The 20,628-nt window shown below is 42.4% G+C and overlaps 1 protein-coding gene across 1 annotated transcript in view; it reads left to right on the plus strand.

The window, feature by feature from the left end:
* ABCC8 (ATP binding cassette subfamily C member 8) overlaps nt 1-10,939 on the plus strand; it is a 93,320-nt gene extending 82,381 nt beyond the window's left edge. The window contains 9 exon segments of the mRNA XM_048485350.1: nt 692-805; nt 1,177-1,297; nt 1,445-1,575; nt 3,158-3,236; nt 4,260-4,368; nt 6,290-6,393; nt 9,367-9,500; nt 9,643-9,705; nt 10,708-10,939. Coding sequence (XP_048341307.1) covers nt 692-805; nt 1,177-1,297; nt 1,445-1,575; nt 3,158-3,236; nt 4,260-4,368; nt 6,290-6,393; nt 9,367-9,500; nt 9,643-9,705; nt 10,708-10,845 — 993 coding nt within the window. The 3' untranslated portion in view covers nt 10,846-10,939.
* Nucleotides 10,940-20,628: the final 9,689 nt, after the last annotated feature.

Below are 20,628 nucleotides of genomic sequence, written 5' to 3' on the forward strand. Positions count from 1 at the left end.
AAAATGCTTCTCTTTCTTCATTAGTTGACACCTACTTAATCAGGCCTGCTATAAGTTGAAAACTGACCAGAAGACCAATCTACTTAAAATACTTTTCACTATATGGAAATTCAACGTGTTGATGCACAATATATTTTCCTTAGCTGAAGGACATAGAAACCTCTAGAATACTAATATATATATAATGGGATGATTAAAGAACTTTGACCTGAATTTCAGCCTCAGCAATTCCAAACAGGGGTAGATTGAAAAGATAAAATGGACTTGGAAAAAGACACTGAAGTGCCAGAAGCCCTTTAGTCCTGACAGGTACACAGGTGCACCTATCTATCCATAGGCCAAGTACATCCCAGGTAGTTACCAGGATGAAGACTGGACAGCAGCTCCCTTTCCCTCCAGCTGGCTCTTTGGCTGATCAAGTGGGGGAAACAGAGCCCCAGCCCTATGAGGTGGGGGCAACAGAGCCCTTGCCACCAAACACTCTCTGGATGGAGAGGAAATGGAGTTGGGAGCGAGCGGGAATAACTCAGCATTCCCCTTGGAAGTTGCTTACAAATTTTCCCAGTAAGTTTAGTGCCAGTCTCCCCTAGTTCTAAAGACCTGTTATTTGACTTAGAAGTTATCAAAAACAGAGTGAATAGAGCTATCTTTCTGTGTATAGTGAAGTTTTACATTCTTATTATTTCTTCAGGAATATATTGGGGCATGCGTGGTACTCATTATAGCTGTTGCTTCAATTACAAATTCTCTATACAATCAACTTTCTTCTGGTCTCGTGGGCTTGGGACTAACTTATGCTTTGATGGTAAGTAAATTAATGAGGTGAAGCTGCACAGTGGTTGAAAGGGTCATCCTGCATTTCTGTTCCCAAAATTGTAGCATGTGATAGAAACTAAGACTCTCATGCAGTATTCCAGTTTAAATGTACATTGTGATCCAGACAAATATATTCTAGCCTAATACGTTTATTCATTTTAAAGAGTGCAGCCATATTGACAGAGGCCTGAATGCCCTGGAAGATCTACTAAGTACTTTCAACTATTTAGATTTCTGGATAACAGGACTTCTTTTTTTACTATTGACTTTGAATAATTTAAAGTAGGGAATACAAAATAGGTATTTGCTGTACTCTATACCAGCTATAGACAAAAAATCTTATTTAGCTATAAATTTTAGGTATCTAACTACCTGAACTGGATGGTTCGCAACCTGGCTGATATGGAATTGCAGCTTGGAGCAGTGAAAAGACTCAATGGCCTTATAAAAACTGAAGCTGAAAACTATGATGGGCTTCTCTGTGAGTATGACACTGTATATTCTACGCTTGTTGTTAAATGCTTAATTATTCCCAGTGAAGTGGAAGTGCCACAAATAATCTGAACATTTTGAAGACTGGATTTATCTCTAGTGACTGCTATTTGCTATTTTATTGCTTTGTGTACAGCTCCAGCACAGATTCCTCAGAACTGGCCTGACCAGGGTGAGATTCAAATACAGAATCTAAGTGTCCGCTATGACAGTACCCTGAAACCAGTCCTAAAACATGTCAATGCCCACATCTCTCCAGGTCAAAAGGTAATACAGCAGTGATCATCCAAGATAATGCCTCTTTGAATAATCCTTGAATTAAAGGGCAAAGTCATTTCTTACTTATTCCAGAAAAACTATTGCCTATTTGCCAAGGCAAGCAGATCTCATCAGAACTTGGAAGCTGAGCAGAGTTGACCCTACTCTTTATTTGGATGGGATTCCACCAATGAATACTAGGGTTGCTGGGAGGAATACCTGGGTCTCAGATACAGGCAGTTGCAAACCACCTCTTTTGCCTTGAAAACCCCATGGGGTCTCCATAAATCAGCTGAAACTTGATGGCACTTTCCACCACCATTGTAAGCAAGGGGAAATGATTTGATCTTCTCTAGATTTATTTTGGCGATTATTTATTCATCTCCAAAATATTGTTTTTATATAATAGCACATATACAGTGAGATCATTAGCAGGTTTACTCAAAAGTAAGTTCTACTGAATCCAAACAGACGTACTTCCTGTTAAGTATATAGACAGGATATGGAATGGTTTAGTATAATCTGATCTTGTCAGATCTGAGAAGCTAAGCAGGGTCAGTACTTGAATGGAAAAGTACCAAGGAAGACATTGCAGAGGAAGGCAATGGCAAATCACCTCTGCTTAATCACTTACCTTGAAAACCCTATGGGGTTGCCATGAATCGGTTATAACCTGATTACATTTTAAGCACACTTAGGCATACAGAAGGTTATAGCTTTAAAATTCCACTTTTACCACTTAGGTCCCCAGCATATATCTTAGATTTACACCCAAAATAACACACAGTTCAATTTCCCTTAATGTTTTTTCAGACACTCATGTCATCTCAATAGCCTCCAACTCCTAAGTGTAAATCAGATTATTCATATTTATTTGTCTTTTGGTTGTTAAACTTAGGGTTTTCTCTAGAGGCTCATTTCAGATCTTTTTCCCCACAGAAATAAGGGATAATAAAATCTCAAAAATTACAATTATCACTATCTTATCTAAATTAATCCTTGTCTATGATTTATTATTTGTTTAAAGCATTTAAATAGTATATTTCTGCCCAACAAAAGGCCTATCCAAAGAGTGACAATGAAGGGAACACAATTTTTTTGAGCAATGACAAATTAAATAATTGATGGAGGGGGGAGGGCTGACGCTGTGAAAAATGTTTACCCTGAGCTTTAGATGTTCCTGCTTCTTTAGTTCCTACTCTTAAAGGCACCATAATGCTGTGAGATGAAAAAGCCTCCATTCCCCATTGAAGAATGCTACTTAGCAACCATGGCCAGGAAGCAACTGATGTTTCTGTCTCTGTTTTTCCTTGTCTGGGCAGATGGAACATTCATGGCATCTGGTTCTTCCTGGCAGCAGTGGTAAAATAATTGGGGAGGGAGGTAATGATGAGAAATGAAAACTTCAGAAGCAAATTTCTCCCACAGATATACATCTTCAGAACCAATATATATTGCTTGTAACATGCTTGAACCCAGGTTTTCATAAAATATTTCTCTGCTTTCTTAAGAAAATCTAGCTAATTATAATTTCTACTTTCTACTAAATCAATATTCATTCTGCCATTCTTCTTTTATTTCTTGCCTTCAGATTGGAATATGTGGCCGAACAGGCAGTGGAAAATCATCTTTTTCTCTTGCCTTTTTTAGAATGGTTGACACTGTTGATGGTAAGGCTGTCTCTATGCATATTAGCCAGTTTTTACTATTAGGGAAGTATCTCCAATTACTGTTTGTGTGGCACATTTGAAATATCAGGTCAGTATGATTTAAGCAAGCATTATATCTGGCTTTGTTTCACATTAAGAGCCAGCTATCAGTTTTTTGCCACCTCCTGCCATGTTGATTTCCAAAACTGATTTAAAATGTTGTTTGATATTGGCAGTTTCTTTTTGAACACAATACAGCAAGTAATAAGCCTTTTTTCTTTTTAAACCCAATTGTAGAGTTTGATTTCCTCGTGGTAATTAATATTTTAGCATGTCATATGCTAGATTTTTTTCCCATGGAGGTATTAACAAGGTTATGTTGCATACTTACTGTTCCTGAATGTGGATTCATTGGGATGGGTCAGCTCATGAAGAGAATGAAGCTTTTCTCTCATCATAAAAAAACTTTGCTTTCAAGGCAGTTTACAGCTACAAATACTTTCTACATGTATCAGTGGCCTCTCTGCATAAATAACATAAACTGCTCTAAAGCTTCACTTTGCAGCACAATACTTAGAAAAAATATAAGTGGCATGATGCTGTATGCAATCTGTGTATATACAAAAGCTATTTAGATTCAGTGCATAGTAAATAATCTACCTTTTAAAAATCACATTTCTATCCATTTTCAGTGATCATTCTTGGAAAATTTTACTTCTTTATGAATGTTAGAAAATATATAGGGGCTGAAATGCAATCCAGTTAACATTAGGAGCTTAAACTTGTATTGATTTTCTCATTTAAATAAATGAAATTTGAAGATTTTCTATTGACTGACTTGCATTCTTAATTTATACTAGACTCTCACATTTATTTCACTGTTGCAAATACAGTGGAATCCTGGGTGAGGTAACTGAGGTTTATTCCTGTGATTGCAAGCTCATCATATGTGCTGCATGCACCTCCAGTGTAATGTAAAGTTACTAGGCTACATAATAGAAAATATAAACACCCTTCACTTTTTTTTGAAAAAAAAACCCACAGGAAGGATTATTATTGATGGCATAGACATTGCCAAACTTCCCTTACAAACACTGAGATCCAGACTGTCAATCATTCTCCAAGATCCTATCTTGTTCAGTGGCACAATTCGGTAAGTGTTCTGATGGAGTCATCAGGGACAATTATGCTTATTCCTGCACCATTATGTTTGTACTTTTGATAGAGATTTCTGTTGCAAAATCATTCTTGACCTGGTCCCAAACAGCATTTCTCTGGACACAGTACAAGCTGTTAACAAAATCCCCCACAATGTATATACGGATTATAGAATGACATTCCATGCATAGTTTCAGAGGGTAGCCCTATACTGGTCTGAAATACAACAGTTAGCTTTGAGTTTAGTGGCACTTAAGAACATAAGAACATAAGAACATAACACTTAGAGACCAACAAAAGTTTCAGGTGTAAGCTTTGGAGAGTTCCCCTCCTCGCACCATTTCATGCTTGGTTTTGCCTGTGACATTATTTCACAATCCCTAAATATTCAGAAAAGAATGTTATCTCTTTTGTATAAGAAATTGAGTCTGGAGACCATTCTAAAGCTTAAATACATTGTTAAGTTCTGGGGCCAGGATTTAATTAATTTTTTTTCTGGGTTAATATTCCTATAAAGATAGAGATACCATTATTCCCTGAGGGGTTTTTTTTTGCGGGGGGGGGGGGGTGGTAAATTACATAGATCTTACTTCTAAAGATGTTTGTGAATTTGACATCTGCAAGACTAATTTTTGGTCAGAACTGGAAGAACATAGCCCTAAAGAACAAGTAGAATGGTTTTCAGTGGTGACACTTCACCTATGGAATTGTCTTTCCCTTGAGGCTGACCTGGTGTTTTAAGGTTCCAGGCTAAAACATTTTTTATCCAGGGTTTTAATTATGGGAACGGTCTTTTAACATCATTTTTATACTGTCCTTCTAGTTTGAGAACTGTTTCAGGAAACACCGTTTAATCTGTTTAATGTTTTGTGGTGTTTTATGCACTGAGTGGGTTCTTAATGCTGGATTTTCTAAACCTTTAATGATTTTATGCTGCTGTTTTGTCATGTTTTACTCTGTAAGTCACCTTGGGCATGTTCCCTAGAGAGACAGAATAGAAAATTTCTAAATAAATGAAGAAGTAATTTATGCTGTATGCTTTTAAGTTCATAAAAGTTAATGAGCTTAGAAGAGTGTAACTCTGCTTAGGACTGCACTACGTATTTATTTTTCTTGTTTGTTTGCTCCAAATATGTTTATGTCATGTCGGTCCATGTTGAACTTACACAGCAAACAGTCTCATTTAAAAAAATTAACCACATATGTATTGCCAGACAGCTAGTCCTTTGAGTATTATATTTTAACAGTATTATGACACACAAAAGCAATTACTGTTCTTGCTCATTTCAAGTGAATCCTTGTGCACAGGAGGGAAAATATCCCACTTCGGGGAAGAAATTCACACATGTCTCTTCCCCAAAACAGGTTCATCCTGTTATATTTATTTCAACCTGGGTTTTATAAAAATCGCTAAACAAGCTATCTTTTTTACAAAATCCTGGGTTTCAAATGCTTCCTGCTTGCCTGTGCGATCTCCAATTTTCTCCCTTCCATCCACCATTTCATTGGATTCTCTAGAATCCACTCAAATGGAGGCCACCATGTTCAAATGGGGGAGATTCTCGGTTGTGGGGGTGGATCTCTTGGTGGCCACCATTCAAAGGTCCCAAGCACCCAGGGGGAGGATACTTTGTTTCCTTTTTTTCTGCTCTTGCCTGGGTACTATGTGGCCACAGAGGTCCCCTAGAGGCCTCCATAACTACAGATTCATCCTGGAAAGGGCAAAAAGTGTCTCTGTGTGAAGGAGCTGCAGTTTTGCTGCTGCTTCCTGAATGAGTAAGCTTCTCATATGTGAAGGGGGAGATTGAGAAGCGGGTTCATTTATAACAAATTACACTCACTACGAATGAACTGTGCAGAATGCACTTGGGAAGCAAGCACTGATATTGATTTGTCATTTTATTTTAAATTTACAGATTTAATTTGGATCCAGAAAAAAAATGCACAGACAGCATGCTGTGGGAAGCTTTGGAAATAGCACAACTGAAACATGTGGTGAAAGCTTTACCTGGGGGACTAGGTAATAATTCCCTTATGTGTGGAACTTGTGTAGTCAGAACACATGCAAGTAATTATCTGGAAGCTTTAATCTGAATAAAGGCATCTTAGCCTATTCATTCAGTCCTCAGGAAACAGGAAAATCTATATTGACATTAAATCCTAATAGTGTCATTGACTTAAATCTAAAAATAATTGTAGTATTGCAATAATAAATGTTGTGACCACAAAGTCATATTTATGCACTAAAAAGGATAAATCGCTTTCAGTATGTTCTTTGAAGTGTTATACTGTTGCATCCAAAACGCAATTTTTGATGTGAGACCTGTATTCTCCAATCCTCAGTTTTATGGATTTCAAACTTTTTCCTATATAAATCTTTGAACAGGGGTATAAGCATAAATACACTGATTTGTTAGTGTTGCAGTTGCTGAATTGGTTCAACCAATAAGTTAAGTCCAGAGTGAGCTGGCTGAACTCCTTAGGGACCAAAGCTAGTTTACATATTGAGCAGCCTGAGCACTTACAGTCCCCTAATGCCGGGAGTTCAACAGGTATGTTCAGCTGTGTATCAATGTGCACTAACATATCTTTGACGGACCAAGTCCTTGTCAAACCAAAAAGAGGATCCTCACTACAACCTGGGACATTTCTAAGTGTCAATCTCTGCATACGATTGTTTTAATGCCATAAATTAATGCGGATTATCTCAATAGACCTGTTGACTTTTTCTGTAAATCTGTTCTGGACATTTTGTCTGCTGTATCCCTGGCTGAGAGCCAGTGTGGTACAGTGGCTAAGAGCAAGTGGACTCTAATCTGGAGAAGCAGATATGTTTCCCCACTCTGCCACTTGAGCTGTGGAGGCTTTTCTGGTGAACTAGATTAGCTTGTGCACTCCAACACATGCCAGCTGGGTGACCTTGGGCTAGTCACAGTTCTTTGGAGCTCTCTCAGCCCCACCTACCTCACAGGGTATTTGTTGTGAGAAGGGAAGGGAGAGGAGTTTGTAAGCCCCTTTGAGTCTCCTTACATGAAAGGGGAAATATAAATCGAAATCTTCTTCTTATCAGGCTATCATCTATGTTTTAACTGTTTGTGGAGAGTTGATGCTGCAATTGTGTAATCTTATTTTAGACCAGCATTTCTTTTAATGCTTAGGAATGGGCCATAAGGCAAATTACTGTGTATGTGCCTTGGATGGTATAATTGTAATGTAGGAGAACATTCCTATCAGTGGATAAAGGGACGAATGTAAATTTTGTTCTATAACTACCTCCATGTCTAAGGACACTTTTACTTGATTAACATGTCCTATACATTTCAAGTGAATGTTCACTGAATTGATCCAAATCAAAAATTTGTTGGCATATTCCTCCAAGTCAGAAATAAAATAAATAAATAAATATAGCATTTGTAAATAATGTGTTCACAAATTCATTCACGGCAGAGGCATATCTAGGGAAAATGGAGCCCGGAGCATAATCTGAGCCGCCGCCCGCCGCTCCCTAGATACAGTGGAGGGAGGAGAGAAATCAAGCTGTCTGCCGATCTCACGGAGGAGCACCCAGGTCTACCACTGGGCAGGCAGGAAGGAGCCCAGGTCTACCACTTGGGCAGGCAGCAAGGGGCTCAGGTCTACCGCTTGGGAAGGCTGGAAGGGACCCAAGTCTACTGCTGGGCAGGCCAAAAGGGGTTGAATCAGCATGCTGGCACAGTCTCTGGCTCCGGAGGGTGAGCGCCCTTCCTTGACTTGTGGCACCCACCTTAAAGGGGTCCCTAGTTTAAACACCATTGAAAGTGATGCTGTTTGGGGATGGGGTACCCCCCCAAAGCAGCATCACTTTCAATGTTGTTTAAACTGGGGACTCCAGATTCTCCCTTTAAGATGGATTTAAAGGGAGAATCTGGGGTCCCCAGTTTAAACAACATTGAAAGTGATGCTGCTTTGGGGTGGATTCTCCCCCACCCTGAAACAGCATCACTTTCAATGTTAAAAAAAGCCTATTGTATATATAAAATGAGCTGACAAAGGGAAATGTCCCAGTTTCGGGATGTACTTTGCACAGGTCCCTTCCCCAAAACAGGACTGGCCTGTTATATTTCCCTCAACCGAGGTTTTTCAAAAATCGCTAAACTTGCGATCTTTTTACCTGAACCCAGGTTGAACCCACCCCAAATGCTTTATTTTTCACACCCATCACCAGTTTTCCTGCCATGTCATTTCAGTTTTGTTTCTGCTGAGCTGCTGGCCGGTGTGACTCATAGCCTGACATATTCCAAAATATCCCCCAAGCAAATTTTCTCCCCATTGCAGCAATTGTGAGCGCCATTTCACCCATATTTTTACAGGAAAGCATTCACAACTAATAAGGACATTGCGAACAATGGCCCTATTTCCTTTTTTGGGGAACACATAGCTACACAGATGCACACCTTTGAATGCAGATGGGTTCGTGTGAAGAGGCAGAATGAAAATGGATATTTCCTTCAACTTCAACTTGATTCCTTCACAGAAACCCAGCACCCATGCAAAGGGCAAAAACAGACCCAGAATCAAAAATAACAGCTGCAACTCATTATTATTATGCTGTGTGGAATCCTCCTGTCTGTAGACTGCTCCTACACAGCGATTTTTCCTGCACAGAAAGCAGAAAGTCTCACCATTAAAATACATCCATAAGAAGTAATGTCCAGTCCATGCATGACTTATGGTATTCCCAAGGCTTTTCCCTTTCATCTGAACACAGACAAACTTTTTTTAAAAGGCTACTGTCTGGGCCTTCCACCTATAGCCCCCACCTATCGGTCCTGACATCATTTCTGCCTGCTCCTACAGTGCTCGATGCTGCTACCATGCAGTAAGAAGCAGTGTTTGCTTAAAGGCAGAAATTGATGAATAATTACTGTTCTCTCTCTCTTAATGTGTGTGAACATAGCATAACAATAACACATATGTGAATTTGATTCTCCAGTTATAATTCTGTTTACTTCAGATGCTGTTGTCACAGATGGTGGAGAAAATTTCAGCCAAGGTCAAAGACAGCTCTTCTGCTTAGCCAGGGCATTTGTACGGAAGACAAGTATCTTCATCATGGATGAAGCCACTGCATCTATTGACATGGCAACTGTGAGTTCATTGTTAAGTCTTATTAACAAATAGCAGGGAGCAAAACTGGGTAGGCTTTTTAGTAGTAATTAGCTGATTAGTATTGATTCCATTTTATGTAAATGACTAAAGTAATAGAAACGCTTGTTACCTGTTTATATAGGAAAACATTCTTCAGAAGGTTGTAATGACTGCATTTGCTGATCGTACCGTAGTAACAATTGCAGTAAGTATGCACTATATTTTCCCACAGAGATTCTAAGTATCTGTATTTCTAGTCTTTGATTAGCCTGGTCTCTTGATTTGTTGGCTCTTGCTTGTAAAATAATCTGCCCAATTAAAAAAAATTCTTTTTCATTTTCAACAAATCATAAAATATTTCAGATCATTGCACAGTTTTACATATGAAAATGTGTAATAAGAAAATGTATAATAATTTTTGGACTATTCCTGGAATAAAACAAAAATGTAACATTCTTAATGATACATCTCTGCTTTTGTTTAAAAAATTAGTTGAATCAATTGCAACTGTATGTGAAAATCATTTTGCCCTACAGCAAGTTCGGGGATATTGCAAAAAAAAAAGTAGTTGTATTTTGAAAAATACCCAGAAGAAAGGTCATTTGGGATTTTCCACAAAGCTTTTCCCAGCAGCAGCTCCCCATGGCTTGTTTGTGATTTGTCTGTTTCGCACATAACATCAACAGGGACACCCAACTAGGGGAGAAAGCTATATTAGCAAGCATTTTTTTTTCATCAGTCTGTTTAATAAGGCTGAAATTCCAACAGCTAAGACATAAAGAACTAGAGTTGGTGAAGGTTTCAAGCAACTACTATTCTGCTGTGGGGAAGGGAGGAAGAGAACAAGGAAGTATTACATTTGACTTCTCAAAACTAATGAGCATCTCCTGTGACTTCTACCAGCAGAGAACAGCCAACCCAGGATGAGGTGAGGGCAGCCAATTCTGAGCCCAAAGATTTGAGAAGCAGTGACAGCCCCATGATATCAGGGTTTGTGAAAGACATGGTAGGAAAAAAAATGTTTAAATAAGGGTGCCAACTAGATCAGGGTTAAGTGATAGGCGACCCTCCAATGAGCAATGATACTTCAGCAGAATGAAATCATCAGACTTGTGTGTTGATAATTTCATTTTGCTGAATTATGCAGAAGTATTTCTATCTTTGGCAATTGAATTAATAATGTTCGTGATGTCTATTTCCTTTGCAGCACCGAGTAAACACTATCCTTAATGCGGATATGGTTATTGTAATGAAGAGAGGAGTTATTGTAGAATATGAAAAGCCAGAGATTCTATTGGAACAAGAAGGCAGCACATTTGCTTCTTTTGTCCAAGCAGACAAATAAATAAATCAAATCTTTGAAAGAGCTATTTTGGTATCTACTATCAGATCATGTAAATTACCTGTACATAAACATTACTTACCAATAAATTACTCTGGCCGTTTCCGCACGGCCAAAAGCAGCGATGCGATGACGTCGCAAATTGCGACGCATACGAAAAAAAGCGTTCACACAGACAGGCGGAGCTGCGGGCGTCCGCAGCCCCGCAGAAATGTGACGGTTCGCACTGAAGCGCTGCGGAAGCGGCGTCTCGCGATGTTGCGCCTGCGCACTTGCGCAGCCGTGCAGGCCCGACGTCATGCCCACGCAGCAGTGCGATGGACAACGTGACTGCCCTGATGTCCTGCCCGTCCCCCATCTGTCAGTGCCTCCCCTCCCAGCTACTGTCAGTCCCAGTGCATGGGTCTGGGAAAGGTGCTTGGCCATGCAGGGAAAGCACCAGGGACGAACGTGTGTGTGTGTGGGGGGAAAAGGTGACCCAGCTTGGCCGTCTGGCAGTCGCCATTTTGAAGACGGCTCCCTTGCGGCTGTTCGCACGAGTGCGGCGTCGATGCGTCACAGGGGGAAAAAGAGTGGTTTAAAGCGTTTTCTGAATACGGCGTCTTCGCGCCGGTTTAGCGTTTCCGCGACGGCGCGAATGCGCACCTCCGCCGCTGCGCGTGCGAACGCTCTCGCTATGGCGGTTCTTTTACCGTTTCCACGACGTCATATTTCGCCCGTGCGGAAACGGCCTCTGTCTCTTCACTCTTAAGAAAATTCAATTTGTTTTATCACTGAATTATAACCAGTTATCTTTGCCTGTTCCGGGGGGGGGGGGGGGGTGAGCACTAGAGTACAGTAATTATTGTTTACTTGTTGGTATTTGCATCTCAGTCTGATTAACACCCCAAAAACCAATTGTGAATCAAATAATTATTTTTAAAAACCCCAAAGGTACAAAATCAGGTTTAAATTATGTACAATCTAAATTTCTCAAATCTGCACAATCCAAATCCAAAATAAAAGCCTCATACCAGTTGTTCATGCCTGAGCAGCAAAAGCTACTCTAAACAGTTCCATAACTGTGAAACAGCCAACCATGGGATGTATTTTAGGCCTCTAGATATGTTACATACTATTTCATCCAGATTTCAGCTTTGTGCACCAAGATTTTGAACAATTAAGTGAAGATGTTTTAGAAACTGTGCTGCTGAATGAAGGTAGCCATGTTATCTGATCAGCTAAGCTTGTCCTTGTACTGATAATTCAAGTACTCATAATAATCCCCAAGGAAATTATACATGAATTCATGGCAAAATTCCCATTTATTTTATCAAGTGGCAGTTAACCTTATGTTTAAGAATATCAATGCAATAGTGCTATATAAAAGTTAGGGGCCAATTGACCAGTCTTAGCATTTACAAAGTGAAATGCTTGTAATCTAAACAAGCTTGATTCAATAGATTTCAGTCACTGTATTTACAATTAGACTCTTAAAATACTTGAGAAGCTTACACCACTGTGATTACTTATTCAGACATTGTCCTCCTCACACACACTGAATTGCAAGTTGGTCAACAATAGGCTTTTTGTACAATATGCTACCAGTAGTGTTACCAACTGCTAGATTGTGGTTGGAGATCTCCAGCTATTACAACAGATGTCCAGGTGACAGAGATCAATTCAACTGTAGAAAATGGCCACTTTGGAAGGTGGATTCTGTGGCATTATACCCCATCATACCTTTCCTCCCCACTCTCCTTAGGTTCCAACCCTCAAACCTCCAGGTATTTCTCAACCCAGAAATCCTAGCTACCAATAATCATACAAGCAAATTACATTGATTCAGTGTTTTGTTGTTGTTGCACTGCTTTCTACTAGTTTCCCCCTCAAGACAGAGGAGCCTTGAAAATGATGTTGGTACAATGTACCACTGGGTACCATCACAAACACACAACCCTGCACAGTATTCTTGTTCCATGATCTGAGGACTGTCTGATGAAAATGTGCACCCCATAGGTACTAACCTTCCTGCAGTGGATCAAAACAAAGGTTCATGACCATTGTCCCACCCATCCTCTTTCATATTTTGGAGGCTTTTCTTTTCAGTAATTCCATCCACCAGGGTTACCTTTATTCATGATGGCCTTTCTCCCCCTTTTCATCCACAACTGTATACAGCATTCCAAATATGAAGGCACCAGTGTTTTAATAATGGCATTTGCTTTACACTACATTACAGTATATTACTTGCTGTTGTATGTTCAATCCCTAAAATCAAATTTATCTTTTGGTAGCTACTTGCCAATTTGGCAAATTCCTGGAGATTTTGTGGTAGGGGCTGGGGAAGGTAGAGTTTGGAAAGGGAGTTCTTCCCCCATTGTCCCTGCCCCATACACACACTGTCCCATACGCATACTGAGAGAACTGTGACTAGCCCAAAGTCACCCAGATGGCTTCATATGTAGCTGTGAGGAAACAAACCTGGTTCACCAGATTAGAGTCCACTGCTCATGAGGACAAGCAAGGAATCAAACTCGGTTCTCCAGATTAGAATCCACTGCTCATAACCCCTACACCATGCTGAAAGGGAATTTTAATTTAAGCAGCAAGTGTTTTATTTGCTTTTGTGGCTATCCACAAGCAACCAACTCTGTAGTAATCCCACAGCATTTTCACAATTATTCTGAAAAACTGGCTTGTAGATTATTCTTTACTGATGGTCCATACAGTCAACTTTTTTTTTTGCCCTAACAAAATATCTTATAGATGTTTCTTTAAAATTCATTCCATGTATGTTAAAAATATAAAATGGATGATGCAGTTAAAAATACTAAAAATGAGTTAAATGGGAAATAAACAGCACCATTTGGTCCTGTTGACAGACTGCAGAAGAATGTTTCGAATGTATAATTTATGGAGTCTGGTGAGTATGTCCTAATCTTCCTCTCTTCATTTTCCTCGGCTCCAGATCAGTGCTGTAATTCTATCTTGCAACTCAGTCTTTAGTATGCTGTACTGATGCTATATTTAGCACTGTAGAATGTGCCATAAAAGACTGGATAAATTTATGCCCTAAGAATATATAAGATAATTATTGTTCAACATCCAGGCATAGAATGACTGAACCAGTACAATGTTTTACTTATTTTAATTGTTGTCTTTAGAAGATCATGGTGGTTCTTGCTTCAATTTAATGTTAATGTAAAAACCATATTAGCCAGAAAGCTCATTCACATTGCATATACTTTTTCTACTTTCTTTTCCAAATTTATGAAGAACGAAAATCTCATTAGGAGCCTATTCTAAAATAAGTGCAGTGATAATTTACATAAGAACATAAGAACAAGCCAGCTGGATCAGACCAGAGTCCATCTAGTCCAGCTCTCTGCTACTCGCAGTGGCCCACCAGGTGCCTTTGGGAGTTCACATGCAGGAGGTGAAAGCAATGGCCTTCTGCGGCTGTTGCTCCCGAGCACCTGGTCTGTTAAGGCATTTGCAATCTCAGATCAAAGAGGATCAAGATTGGTAGCCATAAATCGACTTCTCCTCCATAAATCTGTCCAAGCCCCTTTTAAAGCTATCCAGGTTAGTGGCCATCACCACCTCCTGTGGCAGCATATTCCAAACACCAATCACACGTTGTGTGAAGAAGTGTTTCCTTTTATTAGTCCTAATTCTTCCCCCCAGCATTTTCAATGAATGCCCCCTGGTTCTAGTATTGTGAGAAAGAGAGAAAAATTTCTCTCTGTCAACATTTTCTACCCCATGCATAATTTTATAGACTTCTATCATATCCCCCCTCAGACGTCTCCTCTCCAAACTAAAGAGTCCCAAATGCTGCAGCCTCTCCTCATAGGGAAGGTGCTCCAGTCCCTCAATCATCCTTGTTGCCCTTCTCTGCACTTTTTCTATCTCCTCAATATCCTTTTTTTTGAGAATCGCGTGACCAGAACTGGACACAGTACCTGCAAGTTAGCGATTAAGCATCTCACTGCTTTTATATGTAAGGGCATGACAATCTTTGCAGTTTTATTCTCAATTCCTTTCCTAATTATCCCCAGCATAGAGTTTGCCTTTTTCACAGCTGCCATGCATTGAGTTGACATTCCCATGGAACTATCAACTAAGACGCCCAAATCCCTTTCCTGGTCTGTGACTGATATCACTGACCCTTGTAGCTTGTATGTGAAGTTTGGATTTTTTGCCCCTATGTGCATCACTTTGCATTTTGCTACATTGAACTGCATTTGCCATTTCTTAGCCCACTCACCTAATTTATCAAGGTCCGCTTGGAGCTCTTCGCAATCCTTTGTGGTTCTCACCACCCTACATATTTGTGGTTCTCACCACCCTACATATATAATTTAGATACTTATAGTTCACTGTTTTCCCTCAATAGGAACTAAAAGTGCCTAACAATGTTTTCCCCAGCTCCATTTTATTCTGACAACAACAACAACTCTGTAAAGTAAGTTAAACTTCAGTTGCTGTAAGAATCCTGCTTAAAATCCTTTGGGACCAACTGGAAACAATTTTACTTTCTTGATAATCAGATTGCAACTTAAAATATTAGTATTACATATAGCCAGAGTTAAACTCATAAAGAGAAGGTAATCAGTAATGATATTTTGCATGGAACACATAGTTTCTGATTATGATTCTTAATCTTCGTAATCCTGTGGGCAAAATTATTAGGAAGGTGAGTTTAACCCAACCTAGATAATGTCTAAAAATCATTAGAATAGTGTGTATAGTGCAGTGGTGGCGAACCTATGGCACTCCAGATGTTCATGGACTACAATTCCCATCAGCCCTTCCAGCTGATAGGGCTGATGGGAATTGTAGTCCATGAACATCTGGAGTGCCATAGTGTATGTGGTCTCAGTTTTGTTTTCTCATACCCTATTCCCACACTTTATAAAACAGTTTCACTTCATGTCACAATGATGAACATGGAAACAGTTTTCTGTGTCTAAAATAGCACCAACCCATGATGCCTTGACAATATTTCCTGGATGTGCTTAGAACACCCACTCAGTGCCATCAGTATTTGTGTCATTGTGTGCACCATCATAATAATAATTTGCAGACACCGATGCCAATAGAGAGAGGTCCCAATTATATTTTATATAATTTACTCCTAATATGAAAACACAGTTGAAGAAATCCTTTTGCAATACTGCACTAGACTATAATTTTTACATGGCTTTGCTTTCTATACTCATCTAGTTGAAAGCCACCACCAAGCATTTTGCAGTACTTCTAAGGGTGGCCAGGTCCCTCCTGGCCACCAGTGGACAATGGGGAGCTATGGTTTCTAGATGCAGGTTGGGAGGAATAACCATGATAGTCTGATGCTGCAAAAGCAAACAGTAGTCTTTGGGCATCTAAGAACAAAGATGGATTACCACATCTCCCCCAGATAAGCAGCCTAGTCTAATTATACAGAAAAATATTTAATAACTAGCGGGGCCTGGCCACATATTGCTGTGGCTTATTGTGGTGAAATGGAAAAGGAACAGTAGCAGCAAATCAGTTGCAGAGGCCAGCAGCACGTGCTCATGCAAACACGCAGCCTGATACTATGTGATGTCAGTGATGTGTGTGCCCGCATTCCTTGGGGGGGGGGGGAATGGAAAGGCACCCCTCCCACACATCTGGGCTGGCTGATCATGATCAGCTTACCTGGGAGGTAAGTTTGGTTGCCAGTGGCAATGTGGGTGTCGCTTCTGAGGACTAACCCTCTGAGGGGCGCAATACAGTGCCATTCAAAGTATGTCCACCGGTTAAGCAAAATGTACCGAGCTTACTCCTGAGTAATGCGTGCCTGGTTTTCTTAACTGTCACTGCAGTATTCAGGGAATCTAGGGTGCCTGGCCCCTCCCTCCCGTCCCTTGCATGTCGCCTTCCTCACTCTCTTCTCCTCCTCCTCACTTCTCTTTCCCTTTGCATGCCACCCCTCCCCCTCCCTGCCTTCCCTTTCTCTCTGCTAGGGTGGGTGGGTCATATCAAGATGCTGGGCCCCCTGCCTCCCCTCCCTTGCAAGCCCCCCCTCCCTCTCTCCCCTCTCTCACTTCTCTTCCCTCGCATGCCTCCCCCTCCGTCCCTTTCCTCTCCCTCCCTCTCTTCCCTTGCATGCCACCCCCCCCTCTCCCTCTCCCTCCCCTCCCCCTCCCTGCGATGTTGTATGTGTGTGTATGTGTTTCACTTCCACTCGAGTTGGCCGCTGCCTATATACTGTTTTCACTGCTCATATCCTTTGGCCGTACATCTGAGGTGGAACATTCTAAGCTGCATGAAGACATTCTAAGGGATGACAGTTACACACAGGCAGCTGCATAGTCCTCTTCACCATATGGAGCACCAGGAAAAAGGCATTTTACCTGGGCCAGGTGTGAAATTTCAGGTATGTGAACATCTAAAAACACTCTCACCTGGCTGACTATAGTGGCTGGGAATTTTCAGAGGAATTGGCCCGGCAGTTACTGAGTTATACTACCACGAACAAAAACATTGTAAGCTGGGGTGCTGTGTGGTTTCCGGGCTGTATGGCCATGTTCTAGCAGCATTCTCTCCTGACATTTCGCCTGCATCCTCTGAAGATGCCAACCACAGATGCAGGCGAAACATCAGGAGAGAATGCTGCTAGAACACGGCCATACAGCCCGGAAACCACACAGCACCCCAGTGATTCCGGCCGTGAAAGCCTTCGACAATACACTGTAAGCTTTTTATATATAGAGAAAAAAATAGTGTTATATATATACGAAGGAAACTAAGCCTGTACAGGAAGGTCTACATCTAGGAGCATATCTGTATTCAAACTGTAATTGGTTTTAACCTTCATACCATGATTTAATCACTTTTATTTGACAATTCCTTCATGAGTATGTCTAAGTTTACCTGTTTATTGAACTTGTTTATAGCCCAACTTTCTCACTCAGATTTATGATGGATTACAAAATATTTTTAAAGTCCATCAGAGACAGCATAAAACATCCAATAAACAATGCAGTGAGACTAGGATTACAGATCTGGAAACTGAAAAAAATGCAAACAAACAAATGTGTGTAAGGAATAACATACCATAATGTAAAAAACTGGTTAAAAATGTAGAGCGCAACATAGTAAAAGTCAAATGATACATACAAAAAAGCATTGCAATAGACTACGATCCTATTCCCCTATAAAGGTGACTTCATCGGAAGTATTCCATTAGATTACAGTTTCAATCCTGTTTTTTTAAAGGCCCTCTTGAACATTTCTGTTTTGCACATTTAGTGACCTCTTCTGGCAGGTTGTTCCATAATATGGGAGTCAGAGAATGTGTGTGAACCAACAGTTGCCAATCTCACCCCTTTGCAGGGTGGCACCTACAGAAGTCTTTGCTCAGATGAGTAAAGCTTTCATGGCAGAATGCAGCAGAACAGGCAGCACTTGGAAATACTCTATATCCTGAATAGATAATAGACAGTTCTTTGTCTGGATAGAAAAGTCAGACCACATCAAAATTCTGGTAGCCCACTGGACACCACCAAAATTAATTCATGGAATTAGGTGAGCTAGAGAAACCTGTTGCCCTAATGTAAGATTTATTTCCAGAAAGGCTCCACAACTATTATTTTAAAAGGCAAATTAAAAAATCAGGGATTATTGTAATTGTAACATTTGTTAGTAGCATCTGAGTGCAACATACACAGAGACACCATGCATCTTCACTTTTAGTCAAGACGGATTTTTGTTCTATTACAGGTGTTAAATTAACACAACAATGTAGAAAGGTTTCGTTATCCCCTATTCTCGCTCTGAATTATCACTGTTCTCACTTTATATACACACAAGCTTCCCATACAAATGTCACAGGCTGTACCACCTGCATTTCTCAGCCTCTGGATCCCATTGTTTACCTTTCCCCCTCTACCATATGCTTGCTTAACACCCTTCATACAGCTGACCTGATAGATTTATTCCAACAACCCATGTCTATGCAGCCACAAAATTCTTGATATGAACCCAGATTTTCAATAGGCGTCCTTGCCCTTCTTTGCGTTTGACGTTATCCTGACAGCGAAGTAGAATATTTATCGCAGCTATTGCACCTGGGTGACTTTACAGCATCTGCCCCATCAACTGCACGGTGTTATACAAATTTCGTTCTCCCCACCCCCGGTCCGGTCCCGGCCTTTCCTTCGCCGCCTGGATAGGGTTGCCATGAGTTGGTGGTTGTCACTGGACAGCACGTTTTTCTTGGCCTTAATGGGTTAGTCAAATACAACTCTGCATAGGAACGGGCTATTAATCAAACTATTTGAGTAGGCACAGTGAGTAGAGCCCTTTGAAAGGTAATGCTAACCTCCCCTCTTTGTCACGCCTATCATATGCCAAGCCTATTTGGGCGGGGTCGGCCATGACAATACGTACAGTCCACCCCATCCCCAATCCCTTTTCCGCTTGTCGTCCCACTCTCGAGCAGCTAGCACTGCTGGGGTTTGTTGGAACCCTCGCGGCTTTCTTCCGCGCATCGCGGCTACTTCGCGCCGCTGTTCTGCGGCTCCATGAGCCGAGCCGCGGGGCCCATCTTCACCCGCCCTGCAAGGAGCAGGGCGGGCGCTTCACTCGCCCAGCAGCCGGCCAGACCGAGCCGCCGGGACCCTCTTCACCCGCCCTGCTCCTTGCAGAGCGGGCGCTTCACTTGCCCGGCGGCCGGCCAGGCCGAGCCGCCAGAACCCTCTTCGCCCGCCTTGCAGGAGCAGAGGGCGGTAGCTTCTCACTTCGCCGGATATTACCAAATGACCTCGATGTAAGTGCCGGTGACCGTGATGGGATTATATAACAGCCCGGCCAGGGTATCGCTTGCCCAGGAAGCGGGCGCTTCGATAGCCCAAAGTGCCCAGGCGGCCGACCGGGCCGAACCGCCAGAGACCCGGGTTATCTTCCGCCAGCCCTGCTCGCTTGCAGGGGCGGGCCTTCCTGCACCAGTGGCGGCTGGCCGAGCCGCGGGACCATGACGCGGAGGACCCTCCCTGCTCATATGCCAAAGGAGCAGGCCCGGTAACTATTACGCCAGCGTGAAACCTTGGCGGCCGGCCGAATGCGAAGCCGCCAGAACCCTCTTCGCCCGCCTTGCGGAGGCTTAGGCCGGCTTCACTCGCCGGCAGCCCGGCCGAGTAGAGCCGCCGGGACCCTCTTCACCCGCCCTGCTCCTTGCAGAGCGGGCGCTTCACTTGCCCGGCGGCCGGCCAGGCCGAGCCGCCAGAACCCTCTTCGCCCGCCTTGCAAGGAGCAGGGCGGGCGCTTCACTCGCCCGGTGGCCGGCCAGGCCGAGCCGCCGGGACCCTCTTTGCCCGCCCTGCTCCTTGCAGGGCGGGCGCTTCATTAGCCCAAGCGCCCGGCGGCCGGTCAGGCCGAGCCGCCGGGACCCTCTTCGCCCGCCCAGCTCCTTGCAGGGCGGGCGCTTCACTTGCCCGGCGGCCGGCCAGGCTGAGCCGCCGGAACCCTCTTCGCCCGCCTTGCAAGGAGCAGGGCAGGCGCTTCACTCGCCCAGCGGCCGGTCAGGCCGAGCCGCCGGGCCCATCTACGCCTGCCCTGCAGGCGGGGGGGGGGGGGTGTGAGCAGGCGGTGGGGGCGCAAGGGAGCAAGTGGGCGGGGGAGCGGGGGAGGGTGAACCAAATGGCTCTTTGAGGGGAAAAGGTTCCGACCCCTGGGCTAGCAGCAGCAACGTCACCTGTACCGGGATTCCCTTGCACCGCAGCGCCCCCTGCTGCCCCTAACCACGCAGCGCTTTGGCCTTCTTGGTCCCTAACC

This window comes from Sphaerodactylus townsendi, linkage group LG02 (assembly GCF_021028975.2).
Source record: "Sphaerodactylus townsendi isolate TG3544 linkage group LG02, MPM_Stown_v2.3, whole genome shotgun sequence".
Classification (NCBI taxonomy): Eukaryota; Metazoa; Chordata; class Lepidosauria; order Squamata; family Sphaerodactylidae; genus Sphaerodactylus; species Sphaerodactylus townsendi.